The sequence below is a fragment of the Periophthalmus magnuspinnatus genome, chromosome 18 (genome assembly GCF_009829125.3).
Source record: "Periophthalmus magnuspinnatus isolate fPerMag1 chromosome 18, fPerMag1.2.pri, whole genome shotgun sequence".
NCBI lineage: Eukaryota > Metazoa > Chordata > Actinopteri > Gobiiformes > Gobiidae > Periophthalmus > Periophthalmus magnuspinnatus.
In genome coordinates, this window is record NC_047143.1 from 26,797,994 (window position 1) to 26,824,397 (window position 26,404).

The window sequence follows — 26,404 nt, forward strand, 5'->3', positions numbered from 1 at the left end:
ACAGCTGCAGACGGGCTGCAGACGGGCTGCAGACAGCTGCAGACGGGCTGCAGACGGCCCTCTGACCCCGTTGGCCCCGGTGATGTGGTGAGATCAAAGTGCAGGCGGTGAAGACGCTGCACGGGCTGAGCTGAGTGGACCTGATGTGTTTTGATGAAACACAGTTGAGATCATCCCTCCTCTTTCTTTATCTCATCTCTTTATATCAGAGGCTTAAATCAGACACAAAGTGTCACCACAGACACGGGGTGAGCCTTTATGGCCTTGAGTCACTGAAAGTCACTTTCACCACAGGCCTGTGTGAACTTTACTCTGAGCTGTGTGCTCTTCTTCTGGTCACGTCACACTGTGTGAGTTTTGTAAATCAGGGGAATTTTTATTTTTTTTGCCATTTTTTCACAGGCCACAGTGTCACGTGCCTGTTTATCTTTATACGTCCATAAAACAGGAAACTGTTCAAATAAAACAGCCTCTGCACATGACTGGGGGGGGTCATAGGGGGGACACACAGATGAGGGGGGGATTCTCTTTCCTATTGGCCCCTGTCCTCTGTGGGCGGGGCTTACAGCTGGGCCACGCCCCTGTCGTACCTGCGCTGCACCTGTCTGTGTTTCCTCTCGATTGTTGAGGCCCAGAGCCAATCACACAGGGACCTCTGGACTCGGAGCCAATTAGGGCGGGGCTGTCCCAGGCGCTCGCAGGGGATGCCGGGATAAAACCTAAGGCTGCTGCCCTGAACACTTCTGGGAAGAGTCAAAGGGAGGGAAAACGAGAGTTAAAGTGTAGTTAGACTGAGAGTATGACCGACGCCGAGGCGCAGAGCGCGGCTCCCGCGGCTCCCGCGGCTCCGGGGGAGGACGTGTCTCCTCCAGAGAGGAGAGTCCTGGGTGAGTGACAGGTGCACGCGGAGAAACGCTCTTATGTCACAGTTTATCACTGTACAGAAATCTGAGGAGGTGTCGCATTAGTTTTCTCCAGTCGACCCTCTCAGGGAGGGCATCTGGTTTATGTCTGCGCGCTCTGCTCTTATGTTTCGTTTCGTTCGAAACACGTGCTCTGATGTGACTCCTGCTGTTTCAGCTCTGACTGTAAATGTAAATGTTGAGTTCTGATTTGAGTCCAGTTTGACTCGTGCTGCACATGCGCAGATGGAGGTTTATCAGCTGATCCTGGAGCTGCTGTCACAGGTGGAGGTGATTACAGGTCACGAGAGACTTGTCAGTTAATTGATTTTATAAAGTTAGTTTTAATGTCCTGTGTCCTGTGGGTGTTGGGCTCAGACCTGCCTCTGACCTGGTTTCAGACTGTTTCAGTTAATCATTGACAGCTTCAGCTCGGCTCATTTCTGGTCGATATGACAAAGCCATTATCCCACACTTAGATAAGGCGCGTTTCACTCAGGGGTTAAACTCTAACGGGGAGTTTTCTGTTCCAGCCACACTGGTCCAAGGCACCGTCAAATGGTTCAATGTGCGAAATGGCTATGGATTTATAAACAGGTAAAACTCCTTTAGACTGATGGTTATTTAATATTTGGTAATAGATTTTCTTTGTGATTGTAGGAATGACACCAAAGAGGACGTGTTTGTGCATCAGGTGGGTCAGGAGTCACGTTCATGTCATTTATCTCTTTACTAAAGTCTAACTGTCTCCAGACCGCCATCAAGAAGAACAACCCCAGGAAGTTCCTCCGCAGTGTGGGAGACGGGGAGGTGGTGGAGTTTGACGTTATCGAAGCGGCAAAGGTGTGAACTGTCCACATCAGAATTCATCTTTATTATTAACTTTTCATTTTCATACATTGTGTTTGCTGCAGGGCTCTGAGGCGGCCAACGTGACGGGTCCTGGCGGCGTCCCCGTCAAAGGCAGTCGCTATGCACCAAACAAAAGGCGCTTCCGGCGGCGGTTCTTCCCCCGTAGCCCTCGTCCTGGGGATCAGCCCAAATCCGCCGAAGGGACCGAGGGCGAGGGCACGGCGGACGAGGCCACACGACCTCCTCCTCGCCGCAGAAGACCTCGCAGACCAAGGCCACAGGATGTAAGCAGTGTCACGAGGTTCAAATGATTTCTACTTGTGTTTTGTTTGGCGTCTAAATAAATGGTAAACTGAATAAGTGTGTGTTAGGGCGAAGCTGTGGAGCAGAACGGAGTAGCAGACGGTGACGAGCAAACGGACCGACCCAGACGAAGGTTCTGGCGCCCGTATCGAAGGTGTGTTTCTGTAACATCCTTTTCAAACTGCACCATGTGACTCACGCTCCCTGATCTTAGGCCGTTCAGACCACGCCAGCCTGCGGACGCCTCCTCCACAGAGCAGCCTGCGCCTCAGGAGGGGAAGGACTCTGAGCAGGACCCCAAAGAGCAGCCGGAGAACAAACAGGTCGAGGTGCCACAGACCAACGGCGACACCGCAGACGGCTCGGGACAGAAGCCACGCCGCCAGAACAGACGCCGCAGACAGAGGAACTCAGAATCCTCCACCTCCAAAGTAAATGATCATAATGACGTCTTTATGTCGTGGTGGAGGCTGTGCTAACCTTGACTGGAACATTACAATGATTATTTTTATTAGAACGATACAGAAAAATCTGCCTCTGAACCTGAAACGCCGCCGCAGACCTCGAAACCGTCAGACCTAAAGGCTGCGTCCCCAAAGATCTCTCCCAAAACCACAAAGTCGCCAACGGTAATGGTTTTATTTTTGATGTTCAAACTACTTTAGGTCCACGTTTTCATCAACATTCTTCTTCTTACAGCAGACGACATCCACAGAGTGACACCTGTGGAGCCGCCAGCCCGGGCGTCAGGACAGTCTGAGGTGAGGCCTGAGCCACAGCTGCACATGGACGACGTCACTGTGCATGATCTTGTTTTACTTGGACACGCTCAAACTGCAGTGGACCTTTTTATTCTGGAAGTTATCGGAATTAGTTGAAGAAGAGGCGTGTTATTTTGCACGGAGCGGTCGATCTTGACTGTAAATCGGTTCTATATGGACCAGAGCCTCCAGAGAGCTGTTGACATGAACCTCTTATCATATTTTAGCAGGAAAACTTCTCAAATTGTCAATTGAAATAAAAGGGACTCCTGCTTAAACTGAAGTGCCACAGTGTAGAAGCATTTAGAGGCAAAAGTGGGCGGGGCAGTGTAAGGTTTTGAAATGCCAAACATGACCTAACCGTCCCGTAAATGTTGTGTTTTCACTTTTTAGGTCCTCGGGTTGGAGACTGAACAATTTCTGCAAACCTGCCACTCCTCTCCCCTCCCTGCTCTCCCCCATCCTCCATTTCCTCCACTTCCTCGCCTCTTGACCATCCTTCTCCCCTCTCCGCGTCCCGTCCCGACATTAGCCTAGCGTCTGACGGCTCCAGGTGGAAGGGGAGCAGGTGGCAGCGTTGGGGCGTAATTTAGGGCAAAACTAATTAAAGAAAAATGGGATAAGAACCATCCTGCTTGGTGGTCCAGTTGCTGAAACCACTTTGAAACTTTTTCTTTTGACAAGGCAAAACATTGTTGGAGAACTCGGCCTTGATTTTCATTTAGTTGAAGTGGGGACGAGCCGAGCAGGTGTGAGGACGGTGTGTGTGGAGCCGCCTCCGAGAACGTCCCATTCCTCCAGTTTGAGGATTAAACGTTTGTTAAGTTTGTCTTTTGTGCTTTTTCTTTGGAGTGGATTGTGTGCAATGCTTCTAGTTATAATAAATCATGTTTGGCACACTTGCATCGCAGTCTTTTTTTTTTTTTTCTTTTTTTTTTTTCTGTTTAGTTTTATTATAACAGGGACTATGTGGAAAAAGCTCGTTTACATCATCAGTCGCCGGGCAGATTACAAACACACCCTCCATTTACAGTTAACCTGCGTTCTCCCGTTTTCATTAAAAAAACAAAACATCACACTCCACGTTTTTACAGTTAAATAAAGCATTTATTTCATATATTCAAAATTTGGTTTGGAAAAACATGATCACAAATGAAGGAAATGGTTGTGCACACCTGGCAACACACTGAACGCTAATAAAAGGGTTCTGCTACCATGCGAAATACAGTATATACAAGGATAAAAAGTACACGGAACTTCTGTTGTGCAATAATCATCGGTCAGAAATGCGTCTGGATTGAGGTGGGAGATACTTAAACATCTACACGATCATTAACGGTAAAAGAGAAATTCAAATCTGATGTTTTAGCAGGTATGTAACTGAAATTCTTCCAAAAAAAACGGTGTAAGATTTACTTTTGCAGGCACGTTTTTGTAATATTCTGAACAAAATCCATTGTTGCGTCAAGTATCACCCACCTCGACCTCAAAGTACAACATTTCCAGGCCTTGGGTTCTGACAACGTGTTAAAATACAAGACAAGAATACTACCTAAAACAACGAAATCCATCATATTTTTCCTATTAAAACATTTGAAAACTCATTCACCAATCATGACTCAGGAAAACCTCACACTGTTCCCATCTCATTATTTTTGTCACCATGGAGTAGACGCACACCCATGTTTTTATCGTGGCGCTTTTGTAAATAAAGTGCAGGAATCAAAGTCAACGCAGTCATCGCCCTGGAATAACTCACATCAGAACCTCGGCCGTGAACATCCTCTTATAGTTTTGCGTTTCCTTCTGCTTCGGCGAAATCGTTTCCACAGCGTCGGTCAGAAAATACTGGCCCTGTTTCAAGAAGCAGGTTTAGACCGAACTCGGACTTTGTTAAACCCTGAAAAGACTCAAGTCCAGTTTCACAGAGAGAGTGAAGCTAAAGCCTGAGTCTGTCACCGCGGCAACGCAACCCGGAGTCTGTCACCACGGCAACGCAACCCGGAGTCTGTCACCGCGGAAACGCAACCCGGAGTCTGTCACCACGGCAACGCAACCCCGAGTCTGTCACCACGGAAACATGCTCTGTGACCCTAAACCTGATCCAGAGCGTGTTTGATTCATCTAACCCCGAGTTTAACCAGAGTCTGCTAAAGGAGCACTCTGATTGGTCAGTCAGTGCTCCAGAAGTAGAGCTCTGATTGGTCCATTCACTTCCTCATTCACAGACGTAGGAGCAGTTAAAATAAGGTTTAAACTTTAAGGTGAGGATTTAACTTGGGATTTATAATATAACACAACTCACTGCTCATGATGATTTCTTCAATTAGTTAAATTCATTTTATATCAAACAAATAGTTTAAAGGTCCTGTATGACGCAAAACTGACTCTTGTGAGGTTTAATCCATGTTCTAACGCTGTTTCCTCCTCAAAAACTCACACTGGAGTTGTGTTTTGTTTCATTCACACATGTTTGAGTCACACTTTGTTATTAGTCTGTTACATCTCCGAAAGCTCAAAATGCTCTGTTCCACCTTGTGATGTCATCAAGTGGTAGTTTTCAAGTTAATTCCTCCTACTTTTACCTTTAGTTCAGTAGAGATTAGCAACTCCAGGCCTGAAATGATCCAAATGATTCTAGAAATGAAGGTGTGTGGAGTTTAAAAACACAGTGGAGCACTTCCTGTATCACCACACGATGACATCACAAGGTGGAACAGAGTGTTTTCAGTTTGAGAGAAGAACTCAGCCTAAATATACAGGTTTGTTTGTGACGAGGAAACAACATTAGAACAGATATGGGCCTTTTAATAATTATATTCAATGTCACGTATAAAAGTACAGTTTGTTTTTACTCCACATACTCACATATATGTCAAACCTTTAAGTGTAATATCATTTTAAGTTTTGAAATAGTATTTAATAAGCGACAAAAGTAAATGGAAAAATAAATAAATCATGTGTTTAATGCATCATTTAACATCCCATTTTAATCTCAAACCTCAGTCTAATCTGTCCTGGTCACATGACTTCCTGTCCTGGTCACATGACTTCCTGTCTCTCTAAAATGGCCGCCTCCTCTGGTTTACCGTTGCCATGGTGAATCCTCTTTTCTGGCTTTTCTCTTCAGCTAAACTCAAAGTGAACAAACTCAGAGTGACCTAACCCCGCTCCAGTGACATTTATGAAACCGTAAACTCTGAGTTGACCCAGTCGGAGTCGGAAAAGCCCGAGTCAGGACGTAAAAACTCAGCGCTTTGTGAAACAGGGCCGTAATCTCTTCAGTGGTTGCTGGTGTCCCCCAAATAGTCCAGTTCCGTGCTGTCCTTTTCGATCTCCCCGTCTGTGTCCATGTCCATGTCCAGGCCGATGTCCAGACTGACTCTCCTGGTGGACGAGTGGAAGTTCGAGGCGATTTGGTCAAATGTCTTTCCTCTCGTCTCTGGCACACGGAAAAATGTGAAGATGAGGAAGAAAAGCAGGAGCGCTGCGAAAATCAGGAACACGTAGGCCCCCGCGGCATTCTGGGAAAAAACAAACAACAGGATTTGGTCAGAGGAAACTGGACGGCGTTAGTATCAAGATGTTTTTAATGATTTTATTCTATTGCAAAAAAGAAAATAGATGTTTATACAGTTGTCCATCACTATATCGCGTATGATTGTCCATTGTGTTCTGCGTCCTGATTGGCTGTTGGACTGTAGACCATTCCGCGGCTGTAGGGGGCGCCGTTACGGAATAAATGAATCTTCGGTTTGTCACATAGAGGGAGGAAAATAACGTAAAGATATGACAGCTGAACAAAAAGGGTTGAAAAAAGGGTTAAAACTGCAACGAGACAGATGTGGGTGGAGTCGGCTTTAGCTTTGAGGATCAGTGACTGCAGGAAAAAGAACATTACGAGACATTACAGCGACGCCAGGGCGAAGAGGCGGAGTCAGAGGAAGAGGCGGGGTCAGAGGAACTGTGAAATACACGTGAGTCACTATTAATCATTTCTTATGTGTCCAACCTCGTAGGCTGAACATTAAAACTTAATTTTTTACAGTATTTCTAAAAGCATCATTTTTATTCACAGTACGGTGTAGTATTTGGTTTCGTTGTATAATACTGTGCTTATGTTTTTAAATCTACAAAGGTTTGAACTTTGAGAATGTTTAAATGAGGGAGAAATGTGAGAAAATGTTAACGCCTGTGTGAGAAAAGTGTATAAAGTGTGTGGTGAGGGGTTTTACAGACAAAAACATGGAGAATAATGTAAAAAATAAAGCTGATAATTGCATCATCAACCTGTGGGTCAGTGGATTTGAACCTCCAACCTTCAGATCAGTGGACAAACGCTCTACCAACTGAGCCACTGCTGTCCCAATAATGCAGATCATAAGTAAAATATAAAATAATCTATCCCCATCGTCAGTAAAATAATATAAAATGAGCAGAATTTCAGCTGAACCTGGCAACACACGATTTAAATCTTAAAAAAAACAAACAAACACTTACAGCCACATACGGGAATCCCATCCCAATGATGAAGTTGGCCGTCCAGTTGGAACATCCGGCGACGGCCATGGCAGCCGGCCTGGGACCCTGCGAGAACAGCTCCGCCACAAAGAACCACGGGATAGGCCCTGGACCCACCTCGAAGAACGCCACGAACCCAAAGATGGCGAGCATGCAGATGTAACTCATCCAGGGAACGCTCTCCTGCCAAAGACACGGTGTCAGTGAGCACAGACGGAGCTGACGGAGGCACAGACAGGCGGAGGTACTGACCAGCAGAGCCAGAGCGACCGTCATGACGATGGCACAGACGCACATGCCGGACAGTCCCAGCATGTGCAGCGTCCGGCGTCCCATTCGCTCGACCAAGAAGAGCTGGAACGTGAAGAGCGTTACTTCAACTCCACAAACAGACCTGGAGTTGTGTGTTTTTGTTTCATTCACACATGTTTAACACACAAACCCTGCACTTTAAGGCTGAAAACGCTCTGTTCCACCTTGTGATGTCATCGTGTGGCGATACAGGAAGTGCTCCACTGTGTTTTTAAACTCCACACACCTTCATTTCTAGAATCATTTGGATCATTTCAGCCTCTGGAGTTGCCACTTATCTCGACTGAACTAAAGGTAAAAGGAGGAGTTAATTTGAAAACTACCACTTGATGACATCACAAGGTGGAACAGAGCGTTTTGAGCTTTGGAGATACAGACAGAATGAAACAAAACACAACTCCAGGTCTGTTTTTGATGCGCTAACAACATTCTAACATGGATTAAAGCTACAAGAATCAGTTTTGTGTGATACAGGAGCTTTAAACTATTAGATTCGATATTTGATTCTATTACATGAACATTCTGACTGTTTATATAAATGGACATAGCTAACCTGCTAGCCGCCGCTTTCAAACAGGATTAATAGCGTATTAACTCGCTCTACATGATCCTGGGGTTTTTATTTCACTATTGTGTCTGTAAATCAAGATGTGAACATTAATAACAGACAAATCAGGCGTCTTCTTTCCCCGAGGTCGCTCCTGTTAGCGTTAGCAACAGGTTTGATTGAATTGCTAATATGGAAATCGTCTCCAGATTAGCCGTTACATCTGCTAGCCTCTCACTCTGTGCTCAAACCTGGTCCGGCGCAGTAAAAATCAGTGTTCGTGTTTCGTGTTAAATCTTACTGATATCTCTTGACCTGCCAAATCAAACTTGACCCATTTTGAGCCGAAGAAAACGCCGCCATGTTGTTTGCTCTTTGATAATGACGTTAAACAGTAACAGAATCGCACTTTGATACTCTATCTTTACTCGTACGGGTAAAAATAGATAGTACTGAACCCGTCTGATGACATCACCAGGTAAGCGTGTGCGTGTCACTGACCGAGACCACGGTGAAGGCGCAGTTGACCACGCCCGCTCCGATGGTGGCGTACACGGGGCTCTGGACTCCGGCTGTGATGAAGATGCTGGTGGAGTAGTAGAAAATCTGCACAGACAAGTTAAAGGTGCACTTTGTAACTTTTCAGGTGGAGGGGGGCAGTCCACTATTTGCTTGTCTCCATGGAGATGTTATTTTTATTAATTTACCTAGAATATTTCACAGTATGGCATTAAAGTTGTCTATCTTTCTATAGCTAAAAAACATGAGTAAAATTAATGTATTTGTTTGACACATTCCAGGCAAAGAAAGGACATCTCCATGGAGACAAGCAGACGACAGAAAAGTTACATAGTGCAGCTTTAAGGCAAAGTTTTCCATGTGCACAGGGCGAGCAGAGTGTTACAAACATTTGTAGACTGAATTATAAGTAAAAAGTGTAAAAATAGTCCATCTTTTGTACAGTTTTTCTGAACATAACAAAATCGAAACAAAACAAATGGAAAGAATAAATAAATATAATTGTGTAGACAGGACGAGGGTAAGAAGAAGGATTATTTTAATGCAATACACACTGTTCTATGGATCTATGCGTGTGTCTGTGTGTGTGTGTGTGTGTGTGTGTGTGTGTGTCATAGACTGTTTCATGGATTGACTCTGGCTCCAATTCACTTTCTATTGTAAAACTGTCTCCTCTCTCTGTCACTGCTGCTGTCAGACTCGTCATTTTGGTCTTAAATGTCCGTCTGTGGTGTGTGTGTGTGTGTGTGTATATGAATGTGTTTATTATGAGTATTTTAATTTGTTTCAGTGATTATCATCATTATTATTATCTCCACTGTCCCGTCTTCACTTTGAGCAGGACCTAAGCACAAACCTCTGTCTCCTCTCACACTTTTGTATTTACACTTAATGTTCCTTTCTCTCTTGTAAATACACATTCCATGTTGTAAATACTGGTGTTTACTAAATAAAAAGAAACAAAGTTGAACCCAGCTGTCTGTTTTCTGTGACTCACCGCGTTGACTCCGGACAGCTGCTGTGAGAGCTGCAGCATGATGGCGATGACCATGGGCTGTCTGTACAGAGGAGAACGGAACAGCTCCAGAATGGACACCTTCCTCTCCATGTCCATCCTCCTCTTCTCCTCCTTCATCTCCGCCAACATGTCGCCCACCTCCTGCCTCCCGGTCAGCCTCCTCAGGCCTGGACCACCAAACAGCGTCAGCAAAGACACACACACATGTTGGAGCATGCAGGGTTTCCACAGGTCATGGAAAACCTGGAAAACCTTGAAAATAACGGGCTTGTTTGAGTAAAAAAAAGGGTCAAATGTCCTGGAAAATCTCTGTTTTGTCCTTGAAAACGTCTCCTCCTTTGCCGTACTGTGCTACTGGATAAGTTTACGAGCAGTTGAGATTTTGAAAAGCCTCTGAAACCAAAGAAACTGCAGGAAATGAAGTATGTTTGGTGCAAAATCTCCCGTTCTGCGTCTCATTTGAGCTTTGACACAGGTGATCTGTGTTTAAGTACAATGTGATCAAACCACAAAGCAACGGGTATGAAAATAAGTGAATTCATACATACATACGTAATTCTATATTCTATCTATCTTCTCTTCTATCTGACTTCATATATTTGATGTCTTCTGTTGTAGAAAGTGGTAAAAATTTAGAAAAAAAAAGAACTGATTTAGAACTGAACGAAAGAGTCCAAACATTTGACAGGTTGTGTGTTTGATTTGTTTACCTTGGAGAGTAATTAATCGCACTCATCTTTAGCACAAATAGCGGGAAAACATCATGGTTACATAATTAAAAACCTGAAAAGTCCTTGAAAATTGTTTCAAGCAAAGTGTGAGCCCGACCTGCTTTTCTCTGAGCAGTGAAAAAATACTTTGAATAAACAAGATTTGTGCTTTTTACAACTGGAAATATGCACCTGTGGAAGTGTCTCTGTGCAGAACATAGACTGTTGATATAAATGGACATAGCTAACGTGCATCAACTCTGGCTCCTGTTCACTTTACGCTAAAAGGAGCGACCTCGGGGAAAGAAGGCGTCTGATTTGTCTGTTATTAATGTTCATGTCTTGATTTACAGACACAATAGTGAAATAAAAACCCCAGGATCATGTAGAGGGTTAATACGAACATTTAAGACCAGAATGAGTCTGAAGCAGCAGAGACAGAGAAGAGACAGTTTTTCAAAAGACAAAAAATAAAGTCAAAATAACAAAAAAAAGAAAAAAAAAGAAAAAACAAAACCCCAACTCACAATAACTAAAACAACAAACAAAAAAAACAACAAAATAACTAAAAAAATAAAGAAAATCAACAAAAAGTAACAAAAAATATAATAAAAATAACTAAAATAAACCTCAAAATAAAAACAAAACAAAAACAAAACCCCAACTCACAATAACTAAAAAAACAAAAAAAAAATCAAAATAACCAAAAAAAAGAGAAAGAAAATAAACTAAAAAAGTAACAACAAAAAAAATAAAAATTTAAATAACTAACAGAAAAAACAAAACAAAATTAAAATAAAGTCAAAATAACTCAAAATAAATTAAACCCCAGGATCATGTAGAGGGTTAATACGAACATTTAAGACCAAAATGACGAGTCTGAAGCAGCAGAGACAGAGAGAGGACACAGTTTTTCAATAGAAAGTGAATTGGAGCCAGAGTCAATGGAGCAGGAAGTGCGCACATGATCACTTCCTGTTTGGAACGTGGCAGCTAGCAGGTTAGCTCTGTCCATTTACATAAACAGTGTATGGTCAATATAGTATTTATCGTGAAAATGCTAATGCTAATGCTAATTTTGAGACATAAACATATTAAAACATCACAAACTGAAATAATCTACATATAAAAATAATTGGCTAGTCTTTGCATGAATCCATTAGAATTTTAATGAGTTGTTTAGACACAGTGCGTGAGCTAGCATGCTGTTGTGCACTTTTGTGTCGAGTTCTCACCGCTCTTGGCGTGATGCTCCTGACAGCGCACGATGTACAGGAACCTGGGACTCTCAGGACAAAAAGGTAAAAGTGTCATTTGTAAAACAGTCGGAACGACAGTCAGACCCAGAAGCACCGGCCACAGCTCCGCACTGCCCAACAGCGACTCCAGACCTAAGATCTGAGCAACAAACACGGTTCAAATACACGTTTAACACAACCAAACGTGATGATGATGAGGGAGAGCAGCCATACCTGTGCTAAGAGAATACCTGTGACTATAGCCAGCTGGTGTAACGTGCCCAGTGCCCCTCGTAAACTCGTAGGAGCAATTTCACCAACGTACATGGGGGTCAGACCAGACGACAGGCCTAAAAACAACACAACGTTAGAATAAAAACAGTTTAAACGTCCTGTATCACACAAAACTGACTCTTGTGAAGGTTACGTCATGTTCTAATGTTGTTAGCGCATCAAAAACAGACCTGGAGTTGTGTTTTGTTTCATTCACACATGTTTGACTAACAATTTATTATTAGTCTGTAACATCTCCAAAGCTCAAAATGCGACGTTCCACCTTGTGATGTCATGAAGTGGTAGTTTTCAAGCTAACAGCTCCTTTTACCTGCAAAAAACTGGCTGAAATGATCCAAATGATTCTAGAAATGAAGATTTATGCAGTTTAGCACTTCCTGTATCGCCACATGATGACATCACAAGGTGGAACAGAGCGTTTTCTGTTTGAGAGAAGACAAAACACAACTCCAGGTCTTTTTGTGACAAGGAAACAACATTAGAACACAGATTAGAGCAGTGTAATAGTTTATAAAGTGAACTGAACTCACCACAAAAGGCACCGATGATGAAACGGCCCAAAATCATCATTTCAAACGAACGGCACAGTTTGGACAGCCCCATCAGACTCCCCCCAATGAAAGCGAACAGATTGTTTATGAGCATGGCTTTCCTCCTGAAAACAAACACACACATATACGTCTGTGTGTGAGTGAAGAACCTGAGCAGAGACACAGCGACAGGACGACACTTTGAGTTTTACAGGTCTACAAAAGAAACGCAGGTATTTCACCACTAGATGGCAGCCTCCTTTCACCTGTCCTTGATTATTTGACGCCTCAGAGTCAAACAGTGAGATTTAAGTCCATGTCGTGGCTTGTTTAAAGTCGTAGAGCGCGTGCTGCAGGTCTTATACACGTGTAGTACTGTACTGAAAGTGATGATTGGAAACACGCTGCGGTGAAGGTCAGGGCGACGTCAGAGTCCGCCTGCGTCCTTGTCCTCAGGGTCCCTCCTCGGCCCTGTCCGCCCTGACCCGCCGCTCCCTCTGGATCCTCTTTCAGTGGAGCGGTGGAGCGGTGGCTGGTGTCCAGGTTCAGCTCTGCTCACATTACAGCGGAAAGGGTCTTTAGGAACGCCCCAGATCTGAGCCTAACGAGGCCGATCAGCCGGTTATAACGAATCTACACGGCTCAGATTGTTCAGAGGGAAACATCACCACAGAGTCCAGACCTTAACCCCATTGAGAATCTTTGGGATGTGCTGGAGAAGCTTTGTGCAGCGTCAGACTCGACCGTCACCAGCACAACAGGTGAAAAACAAATGCAACACTGGATGGAAATAAATCTGTGACGTTGCAGAAGCGAAATCAAGACAATGTCACAGCGAATGACCAGAACTAAAGGCGGAACAACCAAATATTAGAGTGTAGGACTTTTTTTCTTTGGGCCAGGCAGTGTATTTTTCTGGGGACCTTTATTTTTGTACTTAGTTACTCTCCACGTCTGAGTTTGTCACTAAACAAAACCAGTAGAGAGAAAGTCTGAACCAAGAAATAATCAAGAAATCCAAGAAAACAACAACGACACGCGGCAGAAAACATGGAAACTCTACGCAAACAGCTCATTTTGTTTATTTTTTATTCTTAAAAAGCCCTTAATCAGACTGCAAACGGCGAATTCTGCAGCACATGTTTTTGGAACAGTGAAACCACGTCGCTCCAACAAAACCCACCGGAGAAACAATCCAGGAATCAAACTCACGACCTCTACATGCATGTCTATGGTGGAATGTTCAGCAGTTACCACGGAGACACAATACACACACATGAGACAACTTGAAAAACGCAAGAAAAACTCCAAAATGTGTTTGAACAGCACGTTTTCAGGTGTTCAATGCGAATGTTCATGATCCTGTTGAGATGTTCAGACAGAGCAGTGCCTACAGTTAGCGTCACACTCTCAGAAAACGCACTGACTGTATCGTCTTACCTCCCCAGCCACTCGGAGACGAAGCCCACACAGAAGGAGGAGAGCATGCCCCCGATGGAGAAGATGGCGACGGAGATGGACCACAGCGAGGTGAGGGTCGCGGCGGGGATGTGCTCGCCGTATCGATGGATCCACGTGGCATTGTAATCTGCCTCGATGATCTGCGCAAAACACACACATGAAACTTTTATTTAAGTGTGTAACGTCGACTTTATGAGCCGTTAAATGAGTCATAAACGAGTCTCCGCCATCGTTTGATCAGATGTGTTTGAGGTGAGGAGGGTTAAGGACAAATAACGTTACAATATTTTAGTGTTTTATTGTTGTTGTTTTGTTCGGTTCCTCTTGACCGCCTGGTTTAGCAGCAGAAGTGCGGCGTGTCCAAATATATAAAAGTTAAAATTAAGTTTATCAGAGACTCGTCTGGATGTTCCCGGGGTGGACTCTGTGGATACAGTTTTGGGAGAATATTCCAGACTCTAACTGTGATCCTCAAAACTCAGCTTCCAATGGACCCAATGACGTCACTTTCTGGACTGTAAATGTTCCTTAATAATAAACAAAAGAACGTCCTGAGATACGTTACACTGTGGGTCAGACGTGTAACTTTATTGAACTGGAAAAAACAAAAACGCCAAACTCACCAAAACTTTCTGAGAGACATAATGCAACACTGAAAACTAGAAAAACTTATATTCTCACAAACTATTCTCAGAAACAAACAAACAAGAGCTTTTTTATACCACCAGACAGCCTTTTATTGATTATTTTAATAATAGATAAATTCTGAGACAGTCCTGCTCCTGTAGAACTGTATAAATATAAATGTGTGTATAGAGTGTGTATATATATGTGTATGTGCAGGTATTCAGTTCTGTTATATATTATTATTATTATTATTATTATTATTATTATTATTATTATTATTATTATTATTATTATTAATTTGTTTATTTATATTTTTTTAATTATAATTTGTTTTTAATTACCATATTTTTCTTCTTTTGTTTGTTCTACATTTCAAATAAAAACAGTAAAAATAAATAATAAAATTAGGTTATTCAAAGTGTGTTAGTGTTTGGATCAGGCAGTGAGGTATGTGTTTGTAATTTTCATGTCTTATTTTATGTCTTTTATTGTATATTTCTTCCTCTAATGTGTGTAAATTATTTTAGTTTGACGGTTGTGTTGTTGGCGACAAAGTTTGCACATTCAAATTAAAAGATTTATCAAACCATCAGTAAAAAAAGCTCTTTATGAGGCAGGAGGAGGTGGAGAGACACTGAGATGTTCAACCAGTGATGTTTATGTCGGGATTTGAACCGGCAACCTTCAGATCAGAGGACAAACTCTACAAACTGAACTACTGTCTCCGCCCACAGACCTGGACGTGCTTTTTATTTATTTATTTATTGACACATTTTGACTCCAGGGCTAAAAAAATGAACTTTTTTCTACAATACAAACATTGTAAATTATTAATTTTGCTGCAGTGAAAAAGCAAAAATGAAAAGACAAACAAAGAAAAGCAGCAGACGGTTCGTTCTGAAGGTTTGAACAGAGAATGTTTCTTTTTAAAAACATGTAAAATAATGATGTATACAGTAAATGTGATGTTTTTATACAGCACTTTTCCACCTTCAGGGCTCAAAGTGTTTTACATGAAGGAACTACTCACACATTCACACACACACACACACACACACACGGGGGGTTAAGTGTCTTGCTGAAGGACACAACAACAGTGTTCATCTGTAGGAGAACATATGTGACGTTTACTGCTCCAAACCAGATAAACATGTGTCTTTAGATGAACCAGAGCATCGTTCCATCTCGTGTCGTATTGTCTCTAACAGTGTAAACTGTGTGTGTATTGTATGTTTGTAGGTCCAGGTCAAAGGTCGTGTTGTTACCCGCAGATGCCCTAACGCCTCAAGGCCCGTCAGCAGAAGCTCACCTGATCATAACATAAACCATAAACAACCATAAAGATCATAATATAAACCATAAACAACCATAAAGATCATAATATAAACCATAAACAACCATAAAGATCATAACATAAACCATAAAGATCATAACTTGACCCTCTCTTTACATTTCCAGGGCATGAGACGCAGGATTTGGGCGAGTGAACGTCACACTGACATCGTCCTCACTGTGACTGTGACTAAAACGACACCAGAACTGTCACGTTTGGCAAAAGAAGGTTAAGTTGCGCTGTGACTGCAGGTGTAGTTTACCTCAGAGCGTGAATGACTCTCACAGAGGCACAGACACAAGTTTTATTATTGATTCTTCTAAACATCTGGCTGGCCTGTGGCTGTGACTCTGCACGTGTCACTGCGACGTCACAGCCACAATCCGGCCTGTTTCTGCTCAGAGTTTATTTTCTAAACAGAGCCACACTCAGAATGTCGTGGACGTACTGTGTTGTGGTGGTAAATGTCACGGTGTGAGGTGTAAGCCATCTGACACGGCAGAGTTTACATTGCTCTGTGGTGGGACGGTACCTTCTGGGGGGCGTTGATGACTCCAATGTTGTATCCAAACTCCAGAGACCCGAGGACGGCGGTGAAGACCGACAGAGCAAGAGTTCCAGTCACTGTCTGAGCACAGAAAGACCTTTACATGTGTGGTAAATATATGCACTTAATCATATGCACTAAATATAACTCAATACTAAAGGCCACTGTGAACTTTAACTTTAGCTTCCCCCCGAATTTCCCACTGGCCCTGGCACCTGTCTCCACACTGACAGACGCTGTGACCTTTGGGAGAACAGGTCTTTTCTGCTGGCAGCGTATGGAGCCGTTTCATAACAGAGACTCACCTGGAGCCTCAGGAGGCGACAGTAAAGTTACCAACGTTATATCACTTTTTACATTTGGATAATGGGACGTTCGATCGTTTAAGTTTTAGCACAGTCAAGGCTGAGAATTCAGGGGCCACATGTGAACTATAATGTATAAAATATATTTTCTACATGTGTAATGAGTTTCATTTTTGCTGAACAAATGAATCTGAGATAAACTGCAGTTTGTGTCAACAGTAAAGCCCCACCCCGCTCTGAATAAAAGCTGATTTGAAAAACAAACATATATTTACTTATGTCACTGAAATGACATTTGGAGGACAGAGTCTGGAGCTGGAGGAACCAGTCACTCAACTGTAAAAACTGAGGCGTTGAGCTGGACAAGGTCACTGGAGACTCCAGGCTCAGTCTGTCTAATGTACAACACATTATGGCTGATAAAACTGTACTATTATTAACAGGAATATAGATCTTTTTTTTTAATTAAAGTTTTTTTTAATTTTTTTATTAATATTTTCTTTTACATCATTTTACGTCTCGTGCGTAAAGTCGTGCGTAAAAACACCCCGCATGGAAACAGTGACAGATGACGGCTCATCTTTGGTAAAACTAATAATATTTAAACGAAAATACCATAATTATAATAAAGCTCAAAATATACAAACAAAACAAACACACTTACCTCCGCTCCGAGTTGCTGAAAGCCGGCGGGCATGACGTTTGAGCGGCTCCTTCAGCCACGAACGGAGACTCCAACAACGACAGTCCCAGTCACAGCGCGTAAAGACAGAGCTGGAGACGCCAAAAACAAAGAGCTCAGAGGACCAGCGCGGCGTGAGAGCTGCGGGTGTTTAAAGTTTGACTCGTGCGTCTGTCCGGGACGTAACACCCCCCACGTGCGTAATGGACGCGCTCAGAGGGGCCGAGGGGCTGATCTGGAGATCCTGTTTCAGAGCTGAAGGTGTAAGAAGTGTAGATCAGCTGACACAGGGCTTCAAGTGTGAAAATGCAGCTCGGACCAAAAGGATTTTCGTGGGATCAATTTTGTTCACTGCAGATTAACAGCGCGTGGATTCTGCGTCATGTCACGTCGTACATGGCCACGTTTAAAATATTACTATTAAATATAATCATGAGTTTAAACATGTAAAAACGTAAATTGTAACAGCCACTTGGCAAATCTTCCATCCCCAAACCTGACAGAGTGTAAAAAGTGTCACAGATGTTTGTCAGGAAGGGCATCTGACAAAAACAATGTCAGGTTTGATTTACAGGGAGAAAATTATAGAAAAAAAAAAGCTCAACCTTTTATTTACAAACATCTAGAGTCGACGTCTTATGTTACATGACTCCTTCATTTGTATGATGGACCTCAGACGAACCCCGGTCAACACGGTCCACGCGACACAGTATGACTCACCACGGCCGTCTGCCCCCACCCTCCAGACCCTCCACCCTCCACACACCCTCCACCATCCTCCACCCTCCTTCTATATTAAATCACATACCAGCGGGGTCACAATGCTCCCCAACTGCACCCCCAACAAACAAAGCCAGTCCTCCAAAGGCAACAGGTGGACTCTATCTTTGGATGGCACTTTGGTTAACAGGGTCTGGGTCTGTGTAAGTGTAATATGTAGTTGGAACGTAGGGGGCGCCGTCAAGAGACAAAGAAAGTGAGTCTGTGGAGACATGTACACTATAAATACATGGATTTAACAATTCCCCGGCCTTAGAGACGCTCCACTCTCTCAACACCGAATCCTTTTGGGACACTGGGGAAAAATAACAGGAGGGGCCGAACTTGACACTCTTCACTTTTAAGCCAAGGGCCCCCAGCCTGGTCATGTGTGAGCGTAGGACTAAATGTAGAAGAAACCTAATCCCATCAGGCGTGTAACTCTACCAATATAGTTTTAACGTTACTCTGATGCTATTTCACATGTAGTAACTGTTGAGCGCAGCTAAAAACACAATGGGGCATAAAAGAAAACACAAAAGACAACAAAAAACATGGGGTTTGAAGGGTTTTATTGTAAAGTTATCAGCAGAAGGAAGTCCAAGTCCAGCTCCAGCCCTGCCAGCTCCTTCTATGAAACTGAAAGATGTAGATTTGACAGGAAACGTGGAGTCCAAGCCGTGACTTTGTGCGTTTGACTGACCTCCCCATATCTGAAACAGCCCATGTAAATATGTCCTACACTTCCTGACCTGACGGGGGGTGAGCTGGTGGATAAACTCATGTGATTGTGACAGGTGTGCACAGCATGACCACTGCAAAAGACACATCCTGTAAAAGTCAACACAGGATTATCAGCACGGCACAGGGGAAATGTCATTATCCTTCAATTAGTCTGTGTAGAGACGTAATATGTTGGCTAATTATAATTAAAATGAGAGATAAAGATACAAGAAAGCATACATTTATTCTTAAACTTCTTTTAAAATGTGCAATATGTAACTTTCCATGGAGAGGTTATTGGTTTGCCTGGAATGTTGCACCGTATGGCTTTAAACTTCTGTCTTGTGTTGATCCATTACAAGGGTTTGAACCTCAATACTGAAAAAAAAAAACCACCTTGAAAAACGTGCTTTGTTTATACGAGCGTTCACATCTACTTGGTTTATTGGCATCTGCATGGAAACAGATCATTTAATGCCGTACTGTGGAGTATTTCTTGCAAACCAACATCTCCACTGAGAGCTTCCACCTGGAAAGTTACGTAGGTCAGCTTTAAAAGAGGGTCTGCTTTTCTAGTAATCATATTAGTGTGTTTCAGATGACATCACAACATTCTACAGGCCAATAAAGTTTAACACAGATGGAGTTAATATTGTTAAAATGCACTTTTTTTGTTGTAATGTGGCACATTCTAGGGTCTAGTCACTAAATTAAACGATCAGGTTCAACATTTGTGCTTTTACCACTTGGATATTTCATGGCAAAGTACAATATAATCCGTATGTAAATATGTTTGCTGCCCTCGACGTGGGAGTATGACGTCATCACGTTCAAAAATCTGAAAACCGCCAAAAAACCTCACAAAAATAAATCCACGTGTTTGGTTTTTCTTTCTTATTTTTTATGGAATAAATCCTGCTATTAAATCAAGAGTTATTTTGTACAATACGTGCCAAATACGTTCAAGGTGAATTTAAATTGTATAAAATGTAAACACAAAGGCTAAATCTGTGTGGGCAACGACGACAGCATCGAGAAATAATCAGCACATTCTCTACTCATTATAAATTAGATGCCGTAAAATGTTCATTAATCCTGTTTATCCTGTGTACAGTAACACACGGTGTGATTTTTACTCATCATGTGTCACTTTCATACGACGGAGTATAAAGGTCACTTAAATAAAAAACATATGCGGGCGCTACGGGAAAAAAGTCGCAATATTACGAGAAAAAAGTCGTAATATTATGAGAATAAAGTCGTATTTTATGAGAATAGGCCGCTGTGCGTGAATGAGTGAGTTATGAAGAATTTGGAGCATTTTGTTCAGATATAGCAATTTCTTCTAAATCTGTCTGGTTCCTTCGACTAAACAAACTCAAATACTTGCAGTGTCCCTTCAAAGTACTTATACTGATGATAGTGTGGTGATGGTGGGATAAAACTCACAGTATTTCATCGTGTGTAAACCCCACTTCAAAGTTTATCTGAGCAAAATGCTCAAAATTTCCCATAACACACAACGCACTGGTCACTCATTCACCACAGCAGACTATTCTCATAAAAATACGACTTTTTTCTCATAATATTACGACTTTTTTTCCCTTGTAGCGCCCGCATATTTTTAGTTATTTAAGTGACCCTTATACTCCGTCGTACTTTCACATGTTTCTCACTCTCTCTTGTGTTTTCATCAGCCACGTGCCCCTCCTCCTCGCGCCAGTCAAGTTTCGTTTCGTCACGCCCTCTTTAAACCCCATCGTTTTTAGCTCAAATTTATTATATTTGTCTGTAGAATTGTGTACTATTTTGGGCAAACTTTAACTCGTATTGTAGTTGAAATTTCTCTATACTCTTATCAATTCTACTGCCTTATCTTTATTTTTAAACGAACCAAAAGAATAATCCGGTTCTCGTGTTTATGGTTGGGATTACACAAAATCCTATTGTTTATGAATGCATCAGCTGTTTGCGTCATAGCCAAAAGGAAAGCAGCGTGCGTTCTGATTGGCTGACACAGAGGGTTAAATCTGCTGCACTTCCCCCTTTTTATTTTCATGGGATTCCCCCAACAACGTGCTCGACTGGGCCCATAATATTTTGGTGTTTGTGGCCCATTGGTTCCCACCGCGTCGAAGCGATCAGCGAGTCACTGGTTTGTAACGATTTTAGTCAAAATAACACGTGTACACGTCATCGCGTGGTAACTTTGCAGCATTCATTTCCAGACGCGGTAAAGTTTGGGTGACTTTTAAAACGTCGAGTGAACGTCGCCCTGAGACGCTGAAGAATGGAGAGTTTAAAGGAAATAAAAAGCGCACGAAATGTTTGATAAATGTGTTAGGTCAGTTTATATAAAATCATAATCAGCGAAGTGTACTTTTAATGTCGTTTCGATGTAAAGTTTAATTTGAATGAAACTCGTGATCTAGGCCGCTCCAAGAAAATGGACGTCACTTTAGCATCACAATAGCGTCGCTGTTAGCATAGCTGTTAGCATCACAATAGCATCAGCGTCTTCTTATAGTTCAGATCTTTATGAACCTTGTCTATTTTATTCTTCACGTTCAGGCGTGTTTGAGGTTTTACTTTTCGTGTTCCAGTTAAACTGGATAAACCGTGTTTTTCAGGGTGAAATGGCCTTTGCCTTTGGAGAAACACTTCCTGTTTGTGCACTTTAGGAACTTCTCACCGCGCTGTAACTACATTTTTATTAAAGTGGCTATAAAAATAAATACACCAATTATTTAAGCAATATTTTTGTTATTAATAGTCAGGGGATGATCCCATTTGTCTTGACCTGGTTTATGGAGTTCTTCTGTCTGTGCAGTGGGGCAGATGAACTCACAGGGGCAGTGTCTGCACCTGAGCAATAAACCATGAGATCAGTGGATTTAGTGGTGTGTCTTTGGGTTCAGTTCTACAGGTTTGTCATAATGTTGTTTTGTTTTTAACAGAGTTGGAGCCATGACTGAAATGACACCCAGCCAAGAAAATACTTTCTTGGAGCTATGGGGCAGTCTGTAAGTTAAAAGATTTAGTTTTTAAAATTCATCAAATATGATCACAGCAAATAACGATGGTTTGACATTTTTCTGTTGTTTAGTCCTACGGAGCCGATCTCGACCATGGTCAATGACATGGACCCCTGGCCTGTATGTGTTACACCTTTTTATTGAAATAGAAATTGAACATTGACAAAATGCTTGGAAACTGATTCATGTCATTTCTTACAGGAGTTAGGTGCCCTGGACACTTTTAATGAGGAAATATTTGAACTTGGACAGAATGAAGTCGCTCCCAGTGCGGTCCCCTCTGCGTCCACTGTCCCAGAGACCCGTGACTATCCAGGGGAATGCGATTTTACCCTCCGCTTCCAAAAATCAGGCACTGCTAAAAGTGTTACATCCACGGTTAGTAATGGTGACCTGTGTGAGTGAGCTGGGTCTGTTTGGTGTGGTCTACATATTCTATATGAGCAACAGACCAGCAGACAAAGCATTTAGAAGTTTTGAACTTAAACAAAACTTTTTACACTATACTAATTTTCAACGTACTCTTGGAAACTGCTGGAATGAGAAATTAAAAATTGTCTTACCTTAAAGCAGCATTAAAATTCATTCTTTCAAATCTTCCCAGTCATGTGGAATCATTCATTGTGACGATTCGCTAAATTTGCAGGTCCTTAGTCTGTGGAGGAGCCAATGGGATTTGTATTTTCTGGGTGACTCCGTTTGCAGCCTGCTGCCGTTGGTCAGTGTAGATGCAGTTAGGGTGGTCTCCATTGTGCCCCCGCCCCTGGTCCTGGGCCGTTCACTGCGCACAGCTGAAGCCTGGTTGTAGCAGCGCTCTGACATGACGGGACATGTTCCTGCTCGGACTTCCTCCAGCGCCCAAATGGTTAAAAATAAGATAAGGGGAAGGTAGAGCCGCCATTTCATTTACCACCTCCAGTTGTAAATGTGTTGGCCTTTGTGTCGTTTTGAGATTTTTTTTCCAAACTTTAATTGGAAGAATAACTTTTCTGCTCCTTTTCTGGTCTGAAGACTTTTTTTAAATACATCTTTGCTTTGACACAGTTTAAGACCATGTTTGTTTGTCCCTGTTTTTTCTTTCAGTACTCAGAAAGCCTAAACAAACTGTACTGTCAGCTGGCAAAGACGAGCCCAGTCGAGGTGTTGGTTGCTAAGGAGCCTCCGCTGGGCTCGGTGCTGAGGGCCACAGCGGTTTATAAAAAGGCGGAGCATGTGGCTGACGTGGTCCGGCGATGTCCCCACCACCAGAATGAGGACTGTAAGAACAAGAACAAGCAGTTTTTCAATCGCATGTTTTTACTGGTTTTAATTAATTACTTTTGTCTTCAGCGGTGGAACATAAGAGTCACCTGATCCGGATCGAGGGCAGTCAGCTGGCTTGTTATCACGAAGACCTCGGCACAAAGAGACACAGCGTGACTGTCCCTTACGAGCGTCCTCAGCTTGGCTCTGAGAGGACCACTATCCTCCTGAGCTTCATGTGTAACAGCAGCTGCATGGGGGGCATGAACCGCCGCCCCATAAGCACCATCCTCACCCTCGAGACTCCAGAGTAAGTCTGATGTCCTGTTTTTAGACGTGTCATTTTTAATCTGTAGAGAAAGTGTTTTGACGGTGTTTGTAATGTGTAATTTTCAGTGGCCTGGTCCTGGGTCGAAGGAGCTTTGAGGTTCGTGTTTGTGCGTGTCCCGGCAGAGACCGCAAGACCGAAGAGGAGAACAAGACCAAGTCTCAAGCCGGGACAAAAGACACGAAAAAGAGAAGTACGTTGTCCCCCCCCCTCCATTTTTATTAGTACATTTAATGCATGTTAATCTGCTCAATGTTCTTCACACAAAAAACAGATCAATATAAAACACACAAAGAACAATAAAACGCCAAGATATCCTGTGTGGCTACAACCAAACGGCAATATAATTTCTTATTTTAATGACAATATGGCTGTTTCTGATTTTCATGTTCACTTTCTCTTTGTAAAGAGAGCGCCCCAGCCGTCGCAGCCCCTGTGAAAAAAAACAAATCTTCCTCAAGTGGAGACGAGGAGGAAGTTTTTGTTTTAAATGTGAGTAAAGGAACCATGTTCTGACTTCACTACTGTCTGCAGTTGGATTGGATTACATCATTCTCATTTTAATTTCCAGGTTCGTGGGCGCGAGCGATACGAGATGCTTAAGAGGATAAACGATGGACTTGAACTCCTGGACAAGGAAAGGTCAGACCCTAATATTTAAAAAAATAAATACTGTAAACCATATAGATGCATATTTAAAATAAATACTATAAACCACATAGTCTTGGGACGATACGGAAATTTGGTGTCACGATTATCATGGCCAAAATTATTGGGATTAACAATATAGTAAGAAAAAAATATACATTTATAATTTTTATCACCAGAATGTGCAGAAAAACTAGTCCCTGATGTTTTCACTGATAAGTACAGTACTGTGAAAGTTCTTTAAATATGGAACCTATTTATAACATTAAAATTACAATTGGTCATTGTTAATGTCTCAAATAGGTTCCATATTTAAGCAACTTTCACAGTACTGTACTTATCAGTGAAAACAGAAGTTTTTTGGGTTTTTTTTGCCTGCACATTCTGGTGATGTAAAGGGAAATATCTTTTTGGCTATTTTTATTGATGTGTATCATCCCATTCCTATCACTCACATCAGCAAATTGTGCCTTTTTTTTTTTCTTCAGCAAAAAGTCCAAGCCCAAAGCGACCGTGCCGGTGCCGTCCAGTGGGAAGAGACTCATGCTCAAAGGGGAGAAGAGTGAGAGCGAGTGAGGAGTCGCCCCACTGGACAATTTATATGCATTTATTTTCATCAGGTTGACATGTGTAAGCTACATGCCTCAAATTAGCACCATAGACTGTGTATATAAATGGACACGGCTAATCCCTGATCATGGGCGCGTTTCTGGCTCCAATTAACTTTTTATTGAAAAATCCCTCTCTGTACCTGCTGCTGTCAGACTCATTTTGGTCTTAAATGTTCGTATTAACCCTCTACATGATCCTGGGGTTTTTATTTCACTATTGTGTCTGTAAATCAAGATATGAACATTAATAACAGACAAATCAGGTCCTTCTTTCCCCGAGGTCGCTCCTGTTAGCGTTAGCAACAGGTTTGATTGACAGCGTAGCTAAACCAGCGGTGCGGCCGAGACGGAGCGTTACCTTCAGCAGCCTCGCTCCTGATTGCCTCTTTGGTTGCTCTGATGCTCTCGGTCAAAACTCCAAATATCGAACTTGACTCCAAATTCGCCGCTCTAACGTCCAGCCTCTGAGCTTCATTTGGAGCTGAACGATGTGGTGACGTCACACTTTTAGTCCACTTCTTTATACAGTCTATGGTTGGTTCTGATTCGAGGCAAACACGATGATGGTAAACGGCCACTGCCCTTTTATGACTTGAATGAATGTTTCCTTCTGTGAACACTAGAGGGAGCCACACACACAGTCCACATAATGACAGGCCAGTGTTGAGTTTAGTGAAGAATACGGACCACTACCAACAGTTTAAAGTGAAATAGTTCTGTTTTTTCCACTTTTTAAGACTGTAAAAAATCAGGTGCAGCAGTTTTAATCCCCTGACCACTCTGTACTTTTGGTTAAAGCTGACAGACCTTCAGTTTAAACACAATCTTGAATGTGGCTGTTTCAAATGCAAGTTCTGCTGTTTATTTGTTCAATTTTTTTTTTTATCAAAGTCCTGAAAGATCATGTCGTAACGAGCATCACTTTGTTTGATTGGGTCTTTCATGGGTTGGCTGGGACACCCTGAGACGTTGTGGACAGTATTAACTAAGCCTCTGTGGTGTTTGTGGATGTAAAGGACAAAACAAGTGTCTTTGTTTAAAAAAAAAAAAAAAAGTGCTCATCAAAACCTGCCATAAACCGAGTCTTTCTTTTTAGCACTAAACCATTCAGCCGCTCACCCCGTTCTTTACACTGCTAAGTATATTCACCGGCATTCCTTTGTACGTAGTATTTTAGATTTTGTTAGATTTTTATTTTGGGTAAGTTAGTTTTTCTATAAGATCTTTTGGTTCTATTTTTATTTTTTCTCATTACTATTTTGTATTAATCACTTTTTATAACTGGCGATATAAGACCAAATAAACTTTTTAAATGTAAAGTTGTTCCTTGTGTTTCTGTTCAATGCCTGTGTGTTTTTTATATTTTAGTTTTGAGATTATACACACACACAGTAGCTCCTTGTTTCCCCTGTTTCCTCCTTCATATTTTGCATGTGAGATGTGAAATGCAAACTCAGTGTCAGTGTTTCCTTTTTAATCCTGTTATTTTCCGGCTCTGAGGCTGTAAATATTTTCATAAAACAGCGGACGCTTCATTTGGACGTGAGCTTCTTCTTTGGGAGCGTTTGGTTTGAGATGTTCAAGTGAAATAAAAGG

At 42.3% G+C, this 26,404-nt stretch overlaps 4 protein-coding genes across 6 annotated transcripts in view; 3 read left to right on the forward strand and 1 right to left on the reverse strand.

The window, feature by feature from the left end:
- The window catches only part of elp5 (elongator acetyltransferase complex subunit 5), a 35,345-nt gene extending 28,192 nt beyond the window's left edge, over nt 1-7,153 (forward strand). The window contains exon 9 of the mRNA XM_033983771.2: nt 7,144-7,153. The gene's annotated coding sequence lies outside the window, so the exon portion shown is untranslated. The remainder of the gene's footprint in view (nt 1-7,143) is intronic.
- On the forward strand, nt 653-3,723 carry LOC117386530 (Y-box-binding protein 2-A-like). 2 transcript variants are annotated; one of them, XM_033983935.2, is made up of 10 exons: nt 653-887; nt 1,436-1,499; nt 1,563-1,596; nt 1,656-1,745; nt 1,817-2,038; nt 2,126-2,211; nt 2,272-2,488; nt 2,573-2,686; nt 2,760-2,818; nt 3,212-3,723. In XM_033983935.2, the coding sequence occupies exons 1-9, from the start codon at nt 800-802 to the stop codon at nt 2,775-2,777; spliced, it is 933 nt and encodes a 310-aa protein (XP_033839826.1). In that variant the 5' UTR covers nt 653-799; the 3' UTR covers nt 2,778-2,818; nt 3,212-3,723. The 2 variants fall into 2 exon arrangements, with proteins under 2 accessions (XP_033839826.1, XP_033839825.1); XM_033983934.2 differs by having other exon boundaries at nt 656-887; nt 2,757-2,818.
- LOC117386527 (solute carrier family 2, facilitated glucose transporter member 4-like) lies at nt 3,904-17,630 on the reverse strand. Of its 2 annotated transcripts, XM_033983930.2 has the most exons (11): nt 17,445-17,630; nt 16,461-16,556; nt 13,948-14,108; nt 12,508-12,632; nt 11,918-12,033; nt 11,681-11,843; nt 9,715-9,902; nt 8,700-8,804; nt 7,592-7,693; nt 7,319-7,522; nt 3,904-6,342 (listed from the first exon to the last, which is right to left on the reverse strand). In XM_033983930.2, exons 1-11 carry the CDS (start codon nt 17,475-17,477, stop codon nt 6,100-6,102), a joined length of 1,536 nt encoding a protein of 511 aa, XP_033839821.1. In that variant the 5' UTR covers nt 17,478-17,630; the 3' UTR covers nt 3,904-6,099. The 2 variants fall into 2 exon arrangements, with proteins under 2 accessions (XP_033839821.1, XP_033839820.1); XM_033983929.2 differs by having other exon boundaries at nt 7,319-7,693.
- A 3,355-nt stretch (nt 17,631-20,985) lies between these two features.
- tp53 (tumor protein p53) lies at nt 20,986-26,125 on the forward strand. Its single transcript, XM_033983931.2, has 10 exons — nt 20,986-21,099; nt 21,902-21,967; nt 22,051-22,099; nt 22,181-22,357; nt 23,063-23,237; nt 23,309-23,531; nt 23,618-23,742; nt 23,959-24,041; nt 24,121-24,191; nt 24,686-26,125. Exons 2-10 carry the CDS (start codon nt 21,912-21,914, stop codon nt 24,771-24,773), a joined length of 1,047 nt encoding a protein of 348 aa, XP_033839822.1. The 5' UTR covers nt 20,986-21,099; nt 21,902-21,911; the 3' UTR covers nt 24,774-26,125.
- The last annotated feature ends 279 nt before the right edge of the window (nt 26,126-26,404 follow it).

Excerpts from the sequence above, each read along its gene's own strand:
- LOC117386530 (XM_033983934.2), top strand. The coding sequence starts at position 800 with ATGACCGACGCCGAGGCGCAGAGCGCGGCTCCCGCGGCTCCCGCGGCT. Across the intron at positions 1,597-1,655 it reads AGGACGTGTTTGTGCATCAG|ACCGCCATCAAGAAGAACAA; the intron begins GTGGGTCAGGAG and ends AACTGTCTCCAG. Across the intron at positions 2,489-2,572 it reads CAGAATCCTCCACCTCCAAA|AACGATACAGAAAAATCTGC; the intron begins GTAAATGATCAT and ends TATTTTTATTAG.
- LOC117386527 (XM_033983929.2), bottom strand. The coding sequence starts at position 17,477 with ATGCCCGCCGGCTTTCAGCAACTCGGAGCGGAG. Across the intron at positions 11,844-11,917 it reads CAGGTATTCTCTTAGCACAG|ATCTTAGGTCTGGAGTCGCT; the intron begins GTATGGCTGCTC and ends TTTGTTGCTCAG. Across the intron at positions 9,903-11,680 it reads GGAGCATCACGCCAAGAGCG|GCCTGAGGAGGCTGACCGGG; the intron begins GTGAGAACTCGA and ends TTGGTGGTCCAG.
- tp53 (XM_033983931.2), top strand. The coding sequence starts at position 21,912 with ATGACTGAAATGACACCCAGCCAAGAAAATACTTTCTTGGAGCTATGG. Across the intron at positions 21,968-22,050 it reads TTGGAGCTATGGGGCAGTCT|TCCTACGGAGCCGATCTCGA; the intron begins GTAAGTTAAAAG and ends TCTGTTGTTTAG. Across the intron at positions 23,532-23,617 it reads CTCACCCTCGAGACTCCAGA|TGGCCTGGTCCTGGGTCGAA; the intron begins GTAAGTCTGATG and ends TGTAATTTTCAG.